A 21,596-nucleotide genomic window follows, 5' to 3' on the forward strand; every position below is an offset into this window, starting at 1 on the left:
ATGCAAATAAAACCCACCACGATATCCAAAATGATATTATGGGTATTATGGCAGATATGGTCAGACTTCAAATAAGTGCAGAAATCAAGGAGGCTGGACATTTTGCCATCATGGTGGATGAAAGTAAAGACTTGAGTAAAAAGAGCAAATATCAGTGGTGGTGCAGTATTTGAATAACGAAACAGTGCTTGAAGAATTCTTGCACTTCACTCCAGCAGAAGGGTTGGACACAGAGTCGCTTCTTAAAAGCATTGAACACACTCGCCCAGTGTGTTATTGATAAGAATGCGTGTATAGGTCAGTGTTATGACGGGGTGGCAGTGATGTCCGGGTGCAATAACGGGGTACAAGAGAGGTTCAGGAAAGAGGTCCCACAAGCATTATATATACACTGCCATGCTCACAGACTTAACCTTGTTTTAGTGGATGTTGTGAGCAATGTACCACAAATGGGTGAGTTTTTTGAATCTGTGCAGCTGCTTTACAACTTCATTCCAAACTCTGTTGCCCACGATCTTTTAATGAAGAAACAGAGAGAACTGGAATCAACTGCACAGCCCGTGGAGTTGAAGAAATTGTTAGATACACGCTGGGCATGGCAGTATACAGCTTTGTGGGCCATTAGGAAATCACTCCCTGCCATTCTAGCTACACTGCAGGATATTATAGGTCAACCAAATGCACGGAGGAAAACGGAGGCCAGAGCTGTAAATGGACTGATTGATGAGCAGTTTGCTTTACTTCTCACTCTGATTGAGTACTTATTCCGAGTCACCAAGTTCATGTCAGACCAGCTACAATCTCCCAGTTTGGAGCTTTCATCTGCTGTGGACTTGGCTCAGTCTGTTATCCATGCAATCTCAGCAAAACGGAGAGAGGAATCATAGAGTGAAATTCAAACAAGAGCTAGGGACCTGTGCGTCAAGGCCGGTATACAGAGCAGACCACATGAAAGGAGACAGGCCCAGCCATCCCACCGCCGACATGATTTTGTTGTTGAGGCCCAAACTGAACGCACACCTGTCACATACTCTGATGACCTTCACAATCACTGTTTCTATCCGGTTCTCGACAGACTTCTGACTGAAATGAAAAGACGGTTCTGATTGCGGAATTGGTGCGTGATTGATGTTGTGCGCTGTTGCTCGGATGCTCTGTTTGTTTTTTTTGTTTATGCTCTGTGTAGCCCGGGTTGTGTTTGATGCTGTTGACACTGTCACAGTTCACTTCTATATTATATTTACCAATTGCTGTTGCTTGTGAATCAAAAGAGGCATTTATAGTAGTCACATAATGCTTGAAACTGGCTTTTTAACGCCTCGCATCTGGCCTTGTGAATACATATTACCATACAGTGCATCCCTCAGCACCATCACTGAATAATTCAGCCCCTCCGTAGCACCAGCAAGAAGAAATCTCTGGCGCTGCCACTGTGCGGGAGAGTCCCGAAACTTCCAGGAGAAGTGGGATGTCTGCTATTAAAGGGTGACTAAAACTGAACACTATATTCCAAGTGAGACCTCACCAAGTACAATCGCAACATATCCTGCCACTTCTATATTCATTTATTGTCATAGAAAACCTGCACACAAACAGGCCCTTCTGCCCATGTAGTCCATGCTGAACCACTTAAACTTCCTCAACCCATTGGCCTCCATACCCCTCCCAACCACGTACCTATCTAAACCCCTTAAATGAAGTCAAAACCACCACTTGTGCTGGCAGCCCATTCCACACTCTCACGACCTTCTGAGTGAAGATGTTTCCCCTCATGTTCCCCTTAAACATTTTACCTATCACTCTTAACCCATGACCTCCAGCTGTAGTCTTAACAATTTTTATTCTATTTTTATTTATTCATTTTTAGATATACGTGTTGCTGGATTCTGACGATTCTCATTCAAGGTTCTTCGAAGTTTTATGTCTCGTTCTCTCAGGATAAAGGCATAAAATTGCGATTGCCTGCAAGAAAATGGATATGGAGATTGGTTTATGCTGACATATATGTACTTTGATTAAAAATTTACTTTGAACTTTGAACTTGTTTCTTCACAATTATTTTATTAAGTGCTGATAGAACAAAGGGAACCAGGAATGTCGAGAGTTAAAGTACGGTAGCTAAGATCAAAATAGAAAAAGAAAAAAGGATGGCAGGCCAACATGTTCAGCCCTACTTACACCCAGAGGTGATAAATACTCCATACAAATTTGTAAATAAGAGTTAATCAATCCGATAATCCAAGTTCAAAAACTGTAATTCGGTACCAGAGTAGATTCCGGAATCATTCAAAGAAATGTAACCAGAAGGGGAAATGCTGAACAATGGTATCAGTCACGTCTATCCAAATACCTGTATATCTTGTCCCCTGGAATGCCTTCCAATAACTTTCTCACAACTGATGTCAGACTCACTGGCCTATAATTTCCTGGTTCATTTGTAGAGCTTTTGTTAAACTATGGAACAACATTGGCTATCCTCCAATCCTCTGACAGATCCACAGCTGTCACTAAGAATAATTTAAATATCTCTGCTAGGGTCCTAGTAATTTCTGCATTTCCCTCCCGCAGGATCTGAGGGAACACTTTGTCAGGCACTGGGGATTTATCCACCCTAATCTGCCTGTGAACATTTCCTCCTCTGTAGACCCCATGCAGCTGGTGTCACTTTGCCTCACTTGGGGGTTTCCAACTCCTGAGTAAATACAGATGCAAAAAAAATTCATTTAAGATCTCCCCATCCCTTTGGGCTCCACACATGGATTACCATTCTGGTCTTCCAGAGGACCAATTCTGTCCTTTGCAATTCTTTTGCTCTTAACATAACTGTAGAATCCCTTAGGATTCTGCTTCACTTTGGCTCCTGGCAGAAACCTCATCAGGAATTAGTTTCCCGATTTCTTCCTGAAGTGTTCTCTTGTATTTCTTGTACTCCAGAAGCACCTCATTTGTTCCTACTTGCCTATACCTGCAATGCACCTCCCTTTTTGTCTCTTAACCAGGGCCTCAATATCTTTTGAAAACCAAGGTTCCCTATTTTATTCTGACAGTATACAAGTTTTGTGGTCTTAAATTTTCACTTTTGAAGGCCTCCCTCTTACCAAGTATACCTTTGCCAGAAAACAGCCTGCCCCAATCCACATTTGCCAGATCCTTCCTGATATCATCAAAATTGTCCTTTGTCCAATTTAGAATCTCACCTGTGGACCATACCTATGTTTTTCCATATTTGTTTTGAAACGAATGGCATTGTGATCATTAGATGCAAACTGTTCCCCTACACAAACTCCCTGTCATTCCCTAATAGCAGGTCAAGTATCGCACACTCTCATTGGGACTTCTGCGTACTGAGGAAGGAAACGTTCCTGAACACATACAACAAACTCTATCCCATCCAGTCCTTTACAGTATGGAAGTCCCAGTCAATATGTGGAAACTTAAAATCACCTAATATAACAACCTTATTATTCTTGCAAGTCTGCAACCTCTTTACAAATTCGTTCTTCTAAATCCCTCGGACTGTTAGGTGGTCTGTAATATAGCCTATTAACATGGTCATGCTTGTCTGATTTCTCATTTCCACCCCTGACACCTCACTGGACAAGTTCTCCAGCCTGTCCTGACTGAGCACTGCCGTGACATCTCCCCTGGCTAGTACTGCTACCGCTCCCCATTTAATCACTCCTGTCGGTCGCATCTGAAACAAGTGAACCCCGGAATATTGAGCCACCAGTCCTGCCCTACTAGTAACCAAGTCTCACTAATGGCCACAATGTCATAATTCCATGTGTTGATCCATGCACTGAGCTCATCTGCCTTTCCTACGATACTTCTTGCATTGAAATATGTGCAGTTTAGGACTGTAGTCGCACTCTGCTCAACCTTTTGATTCCTGACTTAGTCTTATGTATTATCAACATCTGTCTCCCCAACCTCTCCACTATCTGTTCTGGCACTCTGGTTCCCATTCACCTGCAACTCTTCTTCATAATTGTACCACTATGTTGGGAGCACCAGATCCATAATTTCATAATTCAAATTTAAGTTCAATTTCAGTTTATTGTTATTCAACTGTACACATGTATACTGACAAATGAAACCATATTCCTCCAGACCAAACTGTAAAACACCATACATATCATTCACACATGAAGTTCCACAACCACAAATAAATTAACAAACAATAAGGCATGAGTATAGGCAATTTAAAAGTACGTGCGCTTTATTTATATGTGATGTGGCAGAGAGTTCGGTAGTCTCATGGCTTGGAGAAAGAACCTGTTTCCCATCCCAACAGTCCTTGTCCAATACCTCCTGCCTGATGGTTGGGGTTCAAAGAGACTTTTGGAGGGATTCCATAATTTCATGCAACATTTATGTTTGTAATTTAGCGTGCTGCTGCTGTAAAAAAAACATTTGTCATGGTATTTGTACCTTGGATATGTGTGTTTGTGACAGCCTCTCAGTTAATGCCCCCGCCCCCCAAATGAGAACTGGATGTCGCTATTACAAATTTAGAACAGCCAAGAATCCGTTTACCAAACCTCTAAAGAGCTATTAAGTAAAATGAAACAATAAATTAAATGGTACGTTTAATAATTTACAGCCGAGATGATTCAAAATGCCTCTAGCAGTGGCTGTTCATGCAAATAAGCAGCACAATAAAACATAAACGTCAGCGTTTTGCTTTGTGTCACACGCGTTACGCAAATTCAAAACAACATATATGTTTTAAAGCGTCTCACTGCCAGTTTGAAAAGAAAGTCGTGCGTCCTTTTAAAGGTGTCAACCCCACTTGATCGCGAGCGGCCGCCGGCGTCTGGTGATTGACGGGAGAGTTGGACCAATAGATCTGCAGGACCCTGGTTTCCTATTCGTGGAGCTGTGGTGACAGAGCCAATTGTCTTGAGGTGTGGGCGGAACCTAGAACCATTTATCGGGTTAGTAAGAGAGGCGGCGTACGGCGGGAAGTTTCAGTGTGGCGACGCCTGAGGGAGTGAGTGGAGTGAGTGCGGGATCAGAGGGACGGCGGTCGGAGGGTGAGCTTTGGACGGCAGTAGAGGATAAGGATGAAGATGAGGATGTCGCCTTAGAGGAGTGGGCGGTGCCTGTAAAGTCAAGTCTTTGTTGCCATGGTTACTGTGCTACCCTCCCCTCTATGGACCTCCAGTCCGTCCTTCAATAACCCACTCCTTGCCCTGTGGCATCCTTTCCCCTACTTCACCCTGTCATCAAAGACCATCCGGGCCTTTCTGACACCCATCAGAGATATTTATCAGAAGCGCTGTGTACGCAGGGCCCTTAGCATTGCCATTGGTCTCTCCTATCTGTCCAACAATCTCTTCGACCTACCATCAGGCAGGAGGTACCACAGCATTGGAATTAGGATGGGAAAATCTCCCTCCCCCCAACCCGTAGGAATACAGATCTCCCTGTCACCACCCAGGTTTCCTCACAATATGAAGTGCCAGCAGCATTATTCTGTTTACTTTTTAACTTGTATCATATATGCACCTTATTATTTGTTAATTTATTTGTGGTAATGTTATTTGAAGTGTTAGGTGTGTGAGTTATATGTACTATGTTGCACAGACATCACATTGTTTGGTGGTACACATACTGACAGTTGAAAGACAATAAACTTGAACTTGTGACCATCTGCACCTTCTTCAACCAAGGAGCTGATAGTAGACTTCAGGAAATCAAAGCGCGTCGAACACTCTGCTCTGCACATATACAGGAAAGAGGTGGAGAGAGTAGAGAGTTTCAAGTTCCTCGGCGTCCACATCTCGGCTGACCTCACCTGGACTGCCCATATCTCTTATCAGGTGGGGAAGGCCCAACAGAGGCTCTACTTCCTAAGGAAACTAAAGCACGCTCTCCTCCCTCATCACCTACTGATCAACTTCTATCGGACAACTATAGAGAGCCTCCTGACGTATTGCTGTGCAGTGTGGTTTGCCAGCTGCACAGAACAGAACAGGAAGGACTTGTAGTGGGTGGTGAGGGTAGCAGAGCGGGTTATTGGCACAACATTACCCTCCCTCAGAGACATTTATACTGGCAGACTTCAAAAGAAGGCTACTTGTATTTCAAAGGATCCCACTCATCCTGGACATCACCTGTTTTCCCCTCTACCTTCTGGGAAGAGATACAGAGCATTAAGGATGAAAACAAAGAGACTCCTTAGCAGCTTCTACCCACAAGCAGTGAAATGTATAACACCCCCTTCCCTTCTCCTGTCCCCCCACCAAGACGGCGGCAGCTAAATGCATCACACTTCCAGGAATGGCAGGTGTGCAATAGTCCTACCCCCCCTCCCCCATCCATATATTCTTAATTTTGGACTGCACTCCTGAGGTTTTAGAGTTTATTTTATGTATATATTCTTGTCATGCTGCAAAACGTTGAGCTGCTAAACTGTGTTTCATTGCTCCACAACAATGACAATAAAAATCTTCTTCTTCTTCTTCTTCTTTACCCCATGGTACTTTATTGTCGCCAAGCATTTGGTACTAGAACGTACAATCATCACAGCGATATTTGGTTCTGTGCTTCACACATATTAAATATTAAAGATATTAAAATTAGTAAATATTAAACATTTAAATTATAAATCATAGATAGAAAATAGAAAAATGGGAAGTAAGGTAGTGCAAAAAAAGACCGAGAGGCAGGTCCGGAAAGGTCCTGCTGCTCTAATGGAACGAGCCCCTCCGCTGTCTGGGTTAGATTTCATGCAGGCCCAGTGATTTATCTGCCTTCAAACACCATCAGTATTTTCTCTCTTAGATTGTTTAGTCTCAGTCAGTATTTCCCACCTTTCCTTTGGAATTCCCATCCCCGATCCTATTCTGACACGTCGGCCCACGGCCTCCTCTTCTGCCACAATGAGACCCCCTCCGGGTGGAGAGGCAACACCTCAGCTTCTGTCTAGGTATCCTCCAATCTGATGGCATGAACATCGATTTCTCCTGCTGCTATTTTTATTTTTTCCTTTACACTTCCCTCTTCTATTCCCCACTCTGGTCTCTTATCTCTTTAAGAGGCCAATCAAGGGCTACATCTGCAGCATGCTACCACCCACACTGGACCCCCTACAATTCGCCTACCGATGGACAGGTGACGCAATAGCCACAGCTGTACACACCATCCTTACACTCCTGCAGAATAGGGATGCTTATGTGAGAACGCTGTTCTTGGACTACAGTTCAGTATTCAACACCGTAATACCTTCCAGGCTTGACAAGAAGCTCAGAGACCTCGGCCTTCACCTGCCTGGTGCAGCTGGATCCTGGACTTCCCTGTCAGATTGCTGGCAAGTAGTAGGAGTGGGCTCCCTCACCTCTGCCCCTCTGACCCTCAACACAGGAGCCACCCAGGGCTGTGTCCTAAGCCCCCTCCTTTACTGTCCGTACACGCATGACTGTGTTGCTGTCCACAGCTCCAACTGGCTAATTAAATTTGTAGATGATACTACATTGATTGGCCCTATCTCAAATAATAACGAGGCAGCCTCCAGAGGAGAAGCCATCAGCCTGACAGTGGTGTCAAGAAAACAACCTCTCCCTCAATGTTGCAAAAACAAAGGAGGTGGTTGTGGACTACAGGAGAAATAGAGACAGGCCTATTGACATCAACGGATCTGGAGTTGAGAGGGTGAACAGCTTCAAGAAGGACATCGAGGAGCAGATAGGGAGACAATTCTGGAATGGTGCAGTAATAACAGGGTCGTCGTGATGGGAGATTTTATTTTTCCCAGTATCGATTGGTGTCTCCCCAGAGCAAGGGGTTTAGATGGGGTGGAGTTTGTTAAGTGCGTTCAGGAAGGTTTCCTGACACTATATGTAGATAAGCCTACAAGAGGAGAGGCTGTACTTGATCTGGTATTAGGAAATGAACCTGGTCAGGTGTCAGATCTCTATGACTCTTTGCGGCAGGGTTAGCTTGGCTTCACCTTTTTCTCAGACCTTCACCTTTGTCCTTCTCATTCATCCTGCTGCCTTCTCTGCATCTTAACTTTCTTTATTATTGCTCTTTTCTCGTTGAGGTCGAGGTGCTTGCACCTGTGAAACTTTAACTCTGTTTCTCATCCCATAGATGTTGCCTGAGGACTTGAAGGATTGTGAATAGCAGTGGAAAACATTGAAAAGAACAAGCCTCCTTGGTTGTGTGTTTCCCTAGGGCCAATAAAAAGTTGGGATTAAGTGGCACAGCTATTCTGGGAGCAGCTGCAGTCTGAGTGGACAGGGTTAGAGGAGGGAGCTGAGGCTTTGGCTCTGAGGCCAAGGCTAAGAGGAACATCTTTCTGTTTTATTATTAAGTTTCATTCGCAGGACCCGGCCCGGGACAGAGCAAGAACAGGAAAATTGAAAAGAAGCGATTCTTGTTGCCTGTGCGAGAATTTCACTCGCAGGAAAAGAGGTGGGTCAGCTGATTGTTAATTTTATTTATTTAAAGATACAGTGCGTAACAGGCCCTTCCGGCCCAATATGCTGCACCACCCAGCAACCCACCTTAATCACAGGACGACTTTCAATGACCAATTAACCTACTATCCGGTAGGTCTTTGAACCGCCCGCAGTTCACGGGGTGAATTGAACTCCGAACTCCAATGCCCTGAGCTGTCATAACTTTGTACTAACTGGTACGCTACCATGTCACCTGTCAATTAATAGATGATTGGCTAAGTACTAGCAGCCAATAAAAAGAAGTAGGGTCACGCACAGTGGCCCGTTGGAGAGGGTTGATTTCTAATCTGAGTCCTGATGGCTGTCATAGTGTGGACTTTGGTGAGGAGGTGAGTAACATTGAGGTGAGCGTAGGTTCATTCTTTTTGTCTTTCCTTCCACCCTCAAAAGCTTTTTAGTTATTGCAGATGAGCTCAGTTCTGTATCGTGCTTCTCCTGTGCAATGTGGAAACTCAGGGAGGGTATTGGAGTCCCGGATGACTGTGTGTGTGCAGCCCCTGACAGTCCACGTGACGGCCCTGGATCTGTGCATGGATTCACTTTAGATCAGGGGTTTCCAACTTTTTTTATGCCACGGACCCCCACCGTTAACTGAGGGGTCTGTACACCCAGGTTGGGAACCTCTGCTTTAGAGCTTCTGCGATGCTGGGAATGTTGTGGATAACACACTTAGTGAGTTCGTCACACTGCTGTTAAAGGGCCGAGGGGGGAAAAAGTTCAAAGTAAATTTATTAACAAAGTACATATTTATCACCATATACAACCCTGAGATTCATTTCTTGTGGGCAAGCCCAGTAAATGCAAGAAACACAATCGATTCAATAAAAGACCACACCCTACAGGACGGACAATGGCCTATGAGCAAAAAAAAACAACAGACTGCAAGTACAAACAAAGAAACAGACAAGAAACAATCACAATAATAAATTAGCAATAAATATCAAGAACAGATGAAGAATCCTTGAAGGTGAGTCCATAGGATGTGGGAATAGTTCAGTGATGGGGCAAGTGAAGTTATCTTCTCCGGTTGCCTTGGAACCCTTTCCCACATACCTCTGTGCCTGAGAAGTAGCTACATCTGACGGACGATCATCTGGCTCCTCACCGTACTCTGCTGTGGGTATGCTGGAACCGGTAGAAGCCAAGGTACTGGCCCTAAATGTAGCACTGATATGTCCTGGTCACTGTTGCTCTCAGTGCAGTGTATGATAGCCTTACCGTCCTTTGGTGTCCCATTGAAGCACAAGATGTGAAACATACTGAGTGCTCTTTTAGAAAGTGCTGCCAGGCTGCCAGTGGTTTTTCTCTGAAACCGCTGCATTTCCTTTAGGGAGTGAAGTTTCTTATGGACGGGTAATTGTCTGTGGCAGAGCTTTCTATTTCTTTTTATTGATCGTGATAGGGGTTTTGGTTTTCCGTCTTTCTGCTGATGACCTCTCTTTGAATGAGGTGTTGTCAGAAGTTAAACGGATAAAACTAGGGTAATTTCAAAGTTTGTGTATCGGCAGATGAATTTCATCTTGTTTCGCTTCTCCACTGTGGGGTTCATTCCTCTTACAGCATCTGAGAAATTCAGCCCTGGTAGGTAACCCTCATTTTTTGTTGATTGTAGTTCCAACGACAGATCCGCACGTTCCAGTAGCTCCCACCGTTCTGTGTGAGAGCTTTGGAAAGTTGTCGAGACTGCTGAAAAGACGTTCTTCGATTGACTAGCCTTTGCCCCAGCATTTTTAGACCCAGAGCTGCATTAGCAGTGTACACTGCCTTAACCCTTGTGGCATGTTGGAAGCCATGCCAATTACAGAGAAGGTCCAGCTCTTCACTAAATTTAAGACTTAGTCCTTCCACAGCATTGTGAAAGCTTGCCCTCCAGGATAGATAGCTGGCTGGTAACATAGTGTGTTACCTCCCAGGCGCGATGGTATGGGATGTCTCGGATCGGGTGCAGCGTATCTGAAGGGAGAGGGTGCAGCCTGATGTCTTGGTACACATTGGTGCAACACACGCTGGTGATATCCTGATAGCATGGCGGAGGCTACGCGAAAGAAGGCGAAAACGTACAAATTCCATCCAGAATAGGAAGAGGAATTTCTATTTACCTTGGTGAAAGACAAGTGTGTATGTATGTTGTGCCACCAAACACAAGCACTGACTAAAAGAGGGAATCTGGAGCGGCACCACAACACCAACCACCAGAAAAAACCAAAATAAACAAGCTAATTAATTAAGTGCCACCCTAATTAATGTCCTAATGTCGGACCAGATGATCTTTATTTTGGCTTTTCTTAAAGAAGTGCTGGGTGTGTTCCGACTACCGCTGCACCCCTGCATTCTTCGTGGCAATGTATCGGTCAGCAGCCCAGAGGTTGGGGACCACTGGAACACAAGAAGCCTTTTACAGATGGCGATTTTTATTCAAGGAAGCAATGGCCATTACCGCAGAGACTGTTTTTAATGACTTTAAAAACAAAAACGACATCACAACCGCAATACATAATATACCGCTTGGCCCTGCAACAGCGTCAAGGGGGGTAGAATCACTGTCAGAGGACGTGGATATTTTTCACTACAGTTCGATGAATCCCTGGATGTAATGCAAACAGCTCAGCTTGTTGTATTTGTCAGAATGGCTTTCCAGGATTTTACAGCAAAGGAGGACTTCCTCACTCTTTTGCAATTAAAGGAGAGAACGAGAGGTGAGGATATTTACAATGAGTTTAAAAAATATGTCTGTGAAAATGACATCCCCATTCATAAACTGGTGGCAATTACTACTGATGGGGCCCCAGCAATGAGCGGTGTGCACGTTGGTTTTATAGTACTCAAAGTCAATGCCTCCTTCGGGTCAAATTTACCTTGTGAAATTCCACTTTCACAGATGAAAATTATTAAATCTAAGTACAGGAGCTGTCTTACTGACTCACACCTCACAGACTGTCTCAGACTGGCTGTCTGTAGTTATGAGCCAAATTTCAGGAACTAGCAGAAAGTATTCAGCCCCATTTATCACACTGAGTGCAACAGTCAATCTTTATTCATTTATTTTTCCTGTTGAAATAAAATTAAATAATGAAACTTAGAATTAAAGGTGTGAAGTATTGTAATATTCTTAAAGAAAGGCAACTATGGCCTGTTTGATATGCTAGTTACAATGTTTTCTTTTTTGAATTAATTTGAAAGTTTAACAGAAGTATTTTGTGTAATTCAAATACAATCAGCTCAAAAGGCCTCAAATTGGAAGTACAATCTGAGCTGTTTTTTCTCTGAACGATTTAGTTGGTAGATCTTGCCTTTCACTAAGGTCGAGGTAGGGGATCTTGGGCTTAAAAAGGTTGGTGACCACGAGTGTAGAGTATCTAGGGGTTGAGTTAAGCAATGGCAAGGGTAAAAGGACCCTAATGGCCTCCAAACAGCAGCTGGGATGTGGATTACAAATTACAGCAGGAGATAGAAAAGGTGTGTCAGAAGGGCAATGTCACGATAATTGTTGGGGGTTTTAACAAGAAAGTGGATTGGGAAAACCAGGTCAGTACTGTACGTCAAGTGAGAGAATTTGTAGAATGTCTAAGGGATGGTTTTTCCGAACAGCTTGTCGTTGAGCCCGCCAGGGGATTGTCTGTTGTACAATGATCCGAAGGTGACAAGAGAGCTTAAGGTTAACGGACCCGTAGGGAACAGTGATCACAATATGATCGAGTTCACTTTGAAATTTGAGAAAGAGAAACTAAATATCAATGTGTCGGTATTTCAGTGGAATACAGGAAATTACAATGGCAGGAGAAGGGAACTGGCCAGGGTTGACTGGAAAGGGACACTAGCAAGAAGGACAGTAGAGCGGCAGTGGCTGGAGTTTCTGCGAAAAATGGGGGAAGGGTAAGAGATATATTTCAAATAAGAAATTTTCAAGAGGAAGAAGGACATTACCGTGGCTGACAGTGAAGTTAGAGCCAAAGTGAAAACAAAAGAGATGGCATACAAGGAAGCCAAAGCTAGTGGGAAAATAGAGGATTGGGAAGCTTTTTAATAACTTTCAGAAAGAAACGAAGGTCATTTGGAAGGAAAAGATGAATTATGAAAGAAGCTGGTGACTAAATCAAAGAAGATACTAAGGCCTTTTTAAGTATATAAAGGGTAAAAGAGAGTTAAGAGTAGATATAGAACCCATAGAAAATGATGCTGGAGATATTGTAAGAGGAACTGAATGCGTATTTTGCATCAGTCTTCACAGAGGAAGACATTTGCAGTATACCGGACATTCAAGAGTGTTAGGGAAGTGAAGTATTGCAGTGAAAATTACGACTGAGAAGGTGCTCAGGAAGTTAATGGTCTGTGGCTGGATAAATCTCCTGGACCTGATGGAATTCACCCTCGGGTTCTGAAGGAAGTAGCTGGGGAGATTGCGGAGGTATTAACAATGATCTTTCAAGAATCGATAGATTTTGGCAATGTACTGGATCATTGGAAAATTGCAAGTGTTACTCAGAATCAAAATCAGGTTTATTATCACCGGCATGTGAAGCGAAATTTGTTAATTTAGCAGTAGCAATTCAATGCAAAACATAATCTAGCAGAGAAAAAAAATAATAAATAAACAAGTAAACCAATTGCATATATTGAATAGATTACCAAAAAACATGCAAAAACAGAAATACCGTGTATTAAAACAAATGAGGTAGTGTCCAAAGATTCAATGTCCATTTAGGAATCAGATGGTGGAGGGGAAGGAGGTATTCCTGAATTGCTGAGTGTGTGTCTTCAGACTTCTGTACCTCCTACCTGATGGTAACAGTGAGAAAAGGGCATGCCCTGGGTGCTGGAGGTCCTTAATAATGGACGCTGCCTTTCTGAGACACCACTCCCCGAAGATGTCCTGGGTACTTTGTAGGCTAGTACCCAAGATGGAGCCGACTCGATTTGCAACCTTCTGCAGCTGCTTTTGGTCCTGTGCATTAGCCCCTCCGTACCAGACAGTGATGCAGCCTGTCAGAATGTTCTCCACGGTGCAACCATAGAAGTTTTTGAGTGTATTTGTTGACATGCCAAATCTCTTCAAACTTCTAATAAATATAGCTGCTGTCTTGCCTTCTTTATAACTGCATTGATATGTTGGGACCAGGTTGGATCCTTAGAGATCATGACACTCAGGAACTTGAAGCTGCTCACTCTCTCCACTTCTGATCCCTCTGAGGATTGGTATGTGTTCCTTCATCTTACCCTTCCTGAAGTCCACAATCAGCAAATTTATAGATGGTATTTGAGCTGTGCCTAGCCCCACAGTCATGTGTATACAGAGAGTAGAGCAGTGGACTAAGCACACACCCCTGAGGTGTGCCAGTGTTGATTGTCAACGAGGAGGATATATTATCACCAATCTGCAGAGATTGTGGTCTCCCAGTTAGGAAGTGGAGAATCCAATTGCAGAGGGAGGTACAGAGGCCCAGGTTCTGCAACTTCTCAATCAAGATTGTGGGAACGATGGTATTAAATGCTGAGCTGTAGTCGATGAACAGCATCCTGATGTAGGTGTTGTCCAGGTGGTCTAAAGCCGTGTGGAGAGTCATTGAGATTGCGTCTGCCGTTGTCTATCACCACAATAAGTCAAATTGCAGTGGGTCCAGGTCCTTGCTGAGACAGGAGTTCAGTCTAGCCATGACCAACCTCTCAAAGCATTTCATTACTGTCAATGTGAGTGCTACCACTCATTAAGGCAGTCCATATTAGTCTCCTTAGGCACTGGGATAATTGTTGCCTTTTTCAAGCAAGTGGGACTTCTGCCTGAAGCAATGAGAGGTTGGAAATGTCCTGAATACTCCCACTAGTTGGTTGGCACAGGTTTTCAGAGCCTTACCAGGTACTCCATCGGGACCTTTGGCCTTGCGAGGGTCCACTCTCTTTAAAGACAGTCTAACATCAGCCTCTGAGATAGAGATCACAGGGTCATCAGGTGCAGCAGGGATCTTCACAGCTGTAGTTGTGTTCTCCCTTTCAAAGTGTGCATAGAAGGCATTGAGTTCATCTGGTAGTGAAGCATCGCTGCCATTAGTGCTATTGGGTTTCACTTTGCAGGAAGTAATGTCTTGCAGACCTTGCCAGAGTTGTTGTGCAGCTGATATCACCTCCAACCTCGTTCGAAATTGTCTCTTCGCCCTTGAAATAGCCCTCTACAAATCATACTGGGTTTTCTGGTACAGGGTTGGGTTGCCAGATTTGATTGCCACAGATCTAGACTTCAGCAGACGATGTACCCCCTGGTTCATCCACAGCTTTTGGTTTGAGAATATACAGTAAGTCTTTGTCGGCACACACTCATCCACACAGGTTAATGAAGTCGGAAACAACTGCAGCATGCTCATCCTGGTTGGAAGATGAATGCCTGAATACAGTCCAGTCCACCCGGTTCAAAGAGGTCCTGTAGGTGCCCCTGTGCTTCCCTTGTCCATACCTTCTTCGTCCTTCCTGCTGGTGCTGCAGTTTTCAGTCTCTGCCGAAACTCAGGGACTAAAAGTACATCCAGATGATCAGGCTTCCCGAAGTGAGGGCATGGAATAGCACGGTAGGCATTCTTGATGGTGGTGTAGCGATGGTCCAGTGTGTTGTTTCCTCTGGTATTGCAAGTAATCTGTTGATGGTAATTGCTTAGTGATTTTTGACCTTCATCTTTGTTAAAATTCTTTTTCTGTCATTCTACCTCAGAGGCTTCCTTCACCAGGTGGCCTCAAAGCCATTGGCATGGCACAGCAGTTCTGTGCTGTCGAAACCAATCCTATGGTCATTGTGAATGTAATGTTCTGCTGCTGATGATTTCTCTCGGCTAGATCCTTTTTCACTTTTAGTCCTGCAATGATTAGGTCTTAACAAGCCAGATACCAAGCCAAATCTAATGCACCTGCAGCTCCTGAATGAGGATATTGTGGAGACTGGTTTGCTCAACATGTGTCCTCGGATGGATTGAAGCTCAGCCTGTCCATGCCTGTGCAGATGGGATTAGCAGCAGTAGCAACTCTGTGCTGTGTTGAAACTGTAGAAGGGGATGTTGTGGGTTTTGACCATGACTGTCAATCCCTGGACTAAGTGAAAGGTTGGCTGAATGGTGTGAACAGCTTCTACCTGTAGAGCTGGAGCACTGACTTTTTCATAGCCAAAGTGCATTTGGACATATTCTTTCAGAAGCTGCATTGGCTGTTGTGATGACAAAGCATGACTGATTCTGGTTATATGTGGACTCATCACCGTCTAAGTCAGCTTTGCCCAGCTTTGCACACATGGCACTGCGAGGGCAGTAGAGTGAAAATATAACACATCTTCAAAGCCATTGCCACAGACTGGAGACGTGTCTGAAAGCCGTATGCTACAGTGTCAGCTTCTAACCCCAGCAACGTCAATCACCGAGCACTGGATCAGGTCAGAATGCGGCGCATCTGTCATGTCTTCGCAACGCTCAGACAAAATCACAACTAGCATAGCCGCTGCACAAGCCAATCCAGCGAGGCTGAAGCAGCAAGAATGAGAGCAGCTCATGCTAAGTGTGAAGTTGAAATGCTGATAGGTAAAGCTCATGTAGGAGCTACATTGAGTGTGTTCAAGGAGGAGTGTGAAGTTGAGACTGCCTTAGCAGAGGCAAAGGTGTATGAAGCAGCTGCTGACTCTGAGAAGGTGACTTGAGAAGTAATTTTGTATATTTCTATCAAATCTCCTTTCATTCTCTTACACTGTAGGCCCAGGCCCAGACAGTCAAGTGGCAAGAGAAACAACTACTGGCTCAACAAGACGCCTAATGCCCGTGCGGTGAATCTCTCTCTGCCCAAAACAAAGATGAGGGGCACCAGCTCCGAACGTGCTGAAGGTCAGGACAAAGCAACAGATCCAGAACCAGAGGACCAGAAAGAAGAGGAAGTCGACTGGTGGGGTCAACGGCTTCCGATTGAAGTCTTGGTTTATATCTTCCGTTACGTGGTGTCATCCAGTGGAGCTGTACCAGTTCTCTGCAGGTGAGGGGCCAAGGTGGGAGAGGGTGCAGAGGAGATCTACTAGGTTGCTACCGAGATTAGAGAGCATGTTTTATAAGGATAGACTGAGTGAACTAGGGCTTTTCTCTTGGAGTGAAGGAGGATGAGAGGTGACTTGATAGAGGTGTATAAGATGATAAGAGGTGTAAATTGAGTGGACAGCCAGAGACCTTTTCTCAGGGCCAAATGGTGAATATGAAATGGCGTAGTTTTAAAGTGATTGGAAGGAAGTATAGGGGTATTTCAGAGGTAGGCTTTTTACTTGGAGAGTGGTAGATGCATGGATGTGTGGGTGGTGGTAGAGGCAGATACATAAGAAATATTTAGAGTGTAGAGAAAATTTGTAAGGATGTTGTCAGGACTTGAGGACCTGAGTTATGGGGAAAGGTTGAACAGGTCAGGACCTTATTCTCTAAAGTGTAGGAGAATGAGGGGAGATTTGATAGAGGTATATAAAATTATGAGTGGTATAGATGGGGTAATTTGTAAGCAGGCTCTTTGCACTGAGGTTGGGTGAGACTAGAACTAGAGGTTAAGAGTGAAAGGTGAAATGTTTAAGGGGAACATGAGGGGGAACTTCACATAGAAGGTGGTGAAAGTGTGGAACAAACTGCCAGTGCAAGTGGTAGATGTGGGTTCAAATTCAACACCTAAGAGAAATTTGGATAGGTACATGGATGGTTATGGTCCGGGTGCAGGTCAATGGACTAGGCAGATTAGTTTGGCATGGACTAGATGGGCTGAATGGCCTATTTCTGTGCTGTAGTGTTATATGACTCGACTCTCAACTCTTAGGTACATGGATGACTGAGAAATGGAGCACTATGTGGGAGGGAAGGGTTAGATTGATCTTAGTGGGTTAAAAGTTTAGCACACCATTGTGGGCCAAAGGATCTGTACTGTGATATACTGTTCTATGTTCTGCGTTGCGGTATTGATGCACATGTGTGGTGACTAGTGGCATGTGAGTGTAGGGCTGATGAAAGTGGGATTTGGAGATGGAGGGGAGGGTAGGGTGGTAACTGGTTCCCATGGGAGGTGGATGGTGATGGGTACAGAATTTAGACAAGGACAGGAATTTTGTCCCAATGTCTGTGCTAATTATTAAACACCCATTGATGCCAATCCCACAACCAATCCTATTTCATTCTCCCTGCACTCCCATTAGCTCCCCTTTGATTCCACCACTCAGCTACAGTATACATTGGGGACCTCACTTCATTCGCCAAAGCAGAAATTCCTGGTGACCAACCATTTTAATTCCTATCCCTATTCCTGTTCTGACGTGTGCCACAATGAGGCCACTCTCAGGGTGGAGGAGGTCTAGGAGCCTCCAACCTGATGGCATGAACATCAATTACTCCTTCGGGTAACTTTTTTTTTCACATTTTTTTCTTTTCCCCACTCCCTTCCCTCTTCGAGACCCCACTCTGGCCCCTTACCTCTTCTCACCTACCTATCACCTCCTCCTTCCCTTTCTCCTAAGGTCCACTGTCCTCTCCTATCAGATTCCTGCTTCTCCAGTCCTTCAGCTTTCCCACCCACCTGGCTTCATCTATTACCTTCGAGCTTATCCTCCTTTCTCTCCCTGCCACCTTTTTTTTCTGGCGTCTTCCCCCTTCCTTTTCAGTCCTGATGAAGGGTCTTAGCCCAAAGCGTCAAATGTGTTCATTTCCATAGATGTTTCCTGACCTGCTGAGTTCCTCCAGCACTTGGTGTGTGGTGCTCCAGGTTTATACTAGTTAATTAACCCTTTGGGTGTTCTGTACCGTCAATGAACTTGGGAGTACTCTGGATTTGGGAGGTGGGAGGATCGTGAGAGGGCTCGAAGTTGGAGGTGGGATGGTGACTTTAAATTTCTGTTTCATACAGTTGGATAGAACAAGAATGCCTCTGCTGCATCCTGAGAGTTACAGACTGGATATACGCGGCATGGTAGCGTGGTTAGCACAGTGCTTTACAGTGCCAGCAATGGGGATTCGATTCCCACCACTGCCTGCAAGGAGCTTGTACATTCTCCGTGTGACTGTGTGTTTCCTCTGGGTGTTCCACTTCCCTTCCACATCCCAAAGGTGTACGGGTTAGAGTTAGTAAGTTATGGGCATGCTCTGTTGGCACTGGAAGTGAGCGACATTTGTAAGCCACACATTTTCTTTGGACTGTGTTGGTTGTTTCAATGCATTTGGATTTACGTGTGACAGTTAAAGCTAATCTCTATCTTTTGGCTGAGGTGTTCTTTTGATCTGATCTTTGATCCTGCATTTTGAAACAGAATGGCTCGAGTGTGTCAGCTATGGAACGCAGCCGCTGAAACCCCCACACTGTGGCGCAATGTTACCATCTCTCGTTGCTGGGCCAGGCCTGGAAATAAATTGCAGCCACCGGTTCAGCAAAAAATCCAGAACACCTTAAGCTGGCTGACAGAGAACAGGTTTGTTAAGGCAAAAGTGTTGTCATTAGTGGTTTCAACATGATTGGTTGGGGTTGTCAGAGCTGATGTATTTTCAGCTGGGGGACATAAATGAGGGCTCTGATATACCGTGAAGAGAGATGAAATGGTCTGTCTCTGAATGGACTTAAACTTGAGGACAAGAACTGCAAGTCTGCAGAGGAATCGAGTCATGCCCCAGGAGGGCATCGAGGACTTCTTTAAAAGGCAATGCAGCATCAGTCATTTAGGACCCCCATCACCCAGGACATGCCTTCTTCTCATTCCTACCATCAGGGAGGAGGTACAGGAGCCTGAAGACACATATTCAATGTTTCAGGAACAGCTTCTTCTCTGCTATCCAAATTCTGAATGGACCCTGAACACAAACTCACTATTTTTTACTTTTTTCTTTGGTCCCTTTTTCCATTACTTATTTAATTTAATTTGTTTTATGTACAGTATGTATTTCATATTGTAATTTATTATGTATTGGCATTGTGCTGCTGCCGCAAAACAATGTTTTAAATGGACATCCTTCTATTCTGAGGCCTAGACTCCCCCACTATAGGAAACATCCTCTCACATCCACTCTATGTAGGGCTTTCATATTTGTTAAGTTTCAGTTAGATCCCCCCCATTCTTCTAAACTCCAGTGAGTTCCGACCCGGAGCCATCAAACATTCATACGGTATTTTAAACATAGTCCTATGGCCCACTGAGTCTGCACCTATTTTCACTAATCCTGTTTTATTCTCCCCTTAATCCTGTCAACCCTCTTACCTGGATTCTACCTCTGAAAGAGAGACAATAGCAAAGGTCGTTTGGCCCACTGAGTCCTTGCAGATCCATTTTTTGATTCTCCCTGCCCAAGATTCCACACTTGCCTACATACATTGGCCAATCACCCCACCAACCTCCATGTCTTCGGGATGCAGCCCAGCACATCATGGAAACCAGCCTCCCTCAATGGACTCGCTGATTTGATACAGCGGCCAGCATAATCAATGACCAAACCTCCCCCCCACCCCGGACATTCTCTCTTCTTCCCTTTCCCATTGGGCAGAAGATGCAAAGACCTGGAAACACGTACCACCAAGCTCAAGGACAGCTTCTATCCCACTGTTATAAGCTGTGGAAGCCAATTTATTGGGTATATTTAAAGCAGAGGTTCATGGGTACTTAACTAATAAAGGCATCAAAGGTCACAGAGAGAAAGCAGGATTGAAAGGGAAGATAAATGGCAGAATGGCCTAATTCTGCTCCTATGTCTGGCCGTGCTACCCAAGTTGATAAGAAACGTGCGGTGAAACGAGTTTAATGTGTAGACAGTTATTGGTTCTCCGAATTCAGGTTCCTTTCCTACTATAGGGGTAGGGAACAGAGAGAGGAGTTGCCAACTGATTGATCTGCATTGATGTGCTTTTTTACACACAGGTTTTCACAACTTCGCGTGTTCTCTCTCTGCCACTGGAACAGCCTAGTGGGTTACACCCTGAAGGTAAGCCAGTAACTTCCTCTCCTGACACATCAGCAGCATCACTTTGTTTCAGTTCGGCTCCTCAGAATTTATTATTAAAGTACCGATATGTCATTGTAATTTTTTATTGGGATGCAACATGGAACAGTCCCTTCATTGAAGACCTGCACACGACAGAAATGGACAAACAGCCAGTGTGCAAACCACAATAAGCTGTGCAAATATGAAATAAAAGAAAAAATAAAAAATAAATGAGCAATAAATATTAAGAATATGAGTTGTATAGTCCTTAAAAGTGAGTTCATGGGTTGCAGGAAAAGTTCAATGTTGGGGTAAGTGAAATTGAGTTGAAGTCATCCCCTCTGGTTCAAGAGCCTGGTGGCTGAGGGGTAATAACTGTTCCTGAACCTGGTGGTGTGTGTTCTACGGCTCCTGTACCCCCTGCCTGATGGTAGCAGCAAGAACAGATCATGACCTCAGAATCAGAATCGGTTTTAATCTCACAGGCATATGTCATGAAATTTGTTAACTTTGTGGCAGCAGTACAGTGCAATATGTGATAAATATTGCAAAGAAAAAACTGAATTACAGTAAGTATATATACAGGGCCTATAAGAACTGTTTATCCCCTTGGAAGTCTTCATGTTTTATTGTTTTAGAATATTGAATCACAGTGGATTTAGTTTGGCTTTTTTGACACTGATCAATAGAAAAAGACACTTTTGTTTCAGAGGGAAAACAGATCTCTACAAAGTGATTTAAATCAATTACAAATATAAAACACAAGATAATTGATTGCATGATTATTCGTCCTTTTTAATATGCCACATCAAATCATCACTGGTGCAGCCAATTGGTTTTAGAAGTCACATAATTAGTTAAATGGAGATCATGGTGTGCAATCAAGGTGTTTCAATTGATTGTAGTAAAAATACACCTGTATTTGGAAGGTCCAACTGCTAAAATATAGTGATTATACTCACATTTATACGGATGGTGCGAAGGAACCTGAAACGGGAGTGACAGGGTTTGGGGTGGCAATACCAGCAAAAGAAATTGGAATCAGCAGAAGAACATCTAATAAGTTAGGGGTGTGTACAGTGGAGATGCTGGCAGTGTTGGTTGCGTTGCAATGGGTGCAGAAAGCCAGACAAGCCAAAGCGTTGATATGTTCAGATTCATCCTCAGTTCTGGCAAGTTTAAGGTCTTTTCAC

At 44.1% G+C, this 21,596-nt stretch overlaps 1 protein-coding gene across 1 annotated transcript in view; it reads left to right on the forward strand.

Annotated features, from left to right (window-relative positions):
• Positions 1–4,948: 4,948 nt before the first annotated feature.
• LOC140184958 (F-box/LRR-repeat protein 6-like) overlaps positions 4,949–21,596 on the forward strand; it is a gene marked incomplete at its 5' end in the record, with an annotated part of 67,766 nt that continues 51,118 nt past the window's right edge. Inside the window, 5 exons of the mRNA XM_072238199.1 lie at positions 4,949–5,036; positions 8,334–8,421; positions 16,184–16,456; positions 18,747–18,905; positions 20,340–20,403. Of these exons, the coding sequence (XP_072094300.1) occupies positions 4,949–5,036; positions 8,334–8,421; positions 16,184–16,456; positions 18,747–18,905; positions 20,340–20,403 (672 nt within the window). The remainder of the gene's footprint in view (positions 5,037–8,333; positions 8,422–16,183; positions 16,457–18,746; positions 18,906–20,339; positions 20,404–21,596) is intronic.

Source organism: Mobula birostris, chromosome 20 (genome assembly GCF_030028105.1).
Source record: "Mobula birostris isolate sMobBir1 chromosome 20, sMobBir1.hap1, whole genome shotgun sequence".
In the NCBI taxonomy this organism is placed as follows: domain Eukaryota; kingdom Metazoa; phylum Chordata; class Chondrichthyes; order Myliobatiformes; family Myliobatidae; genus Mobula; species Mobula birostris.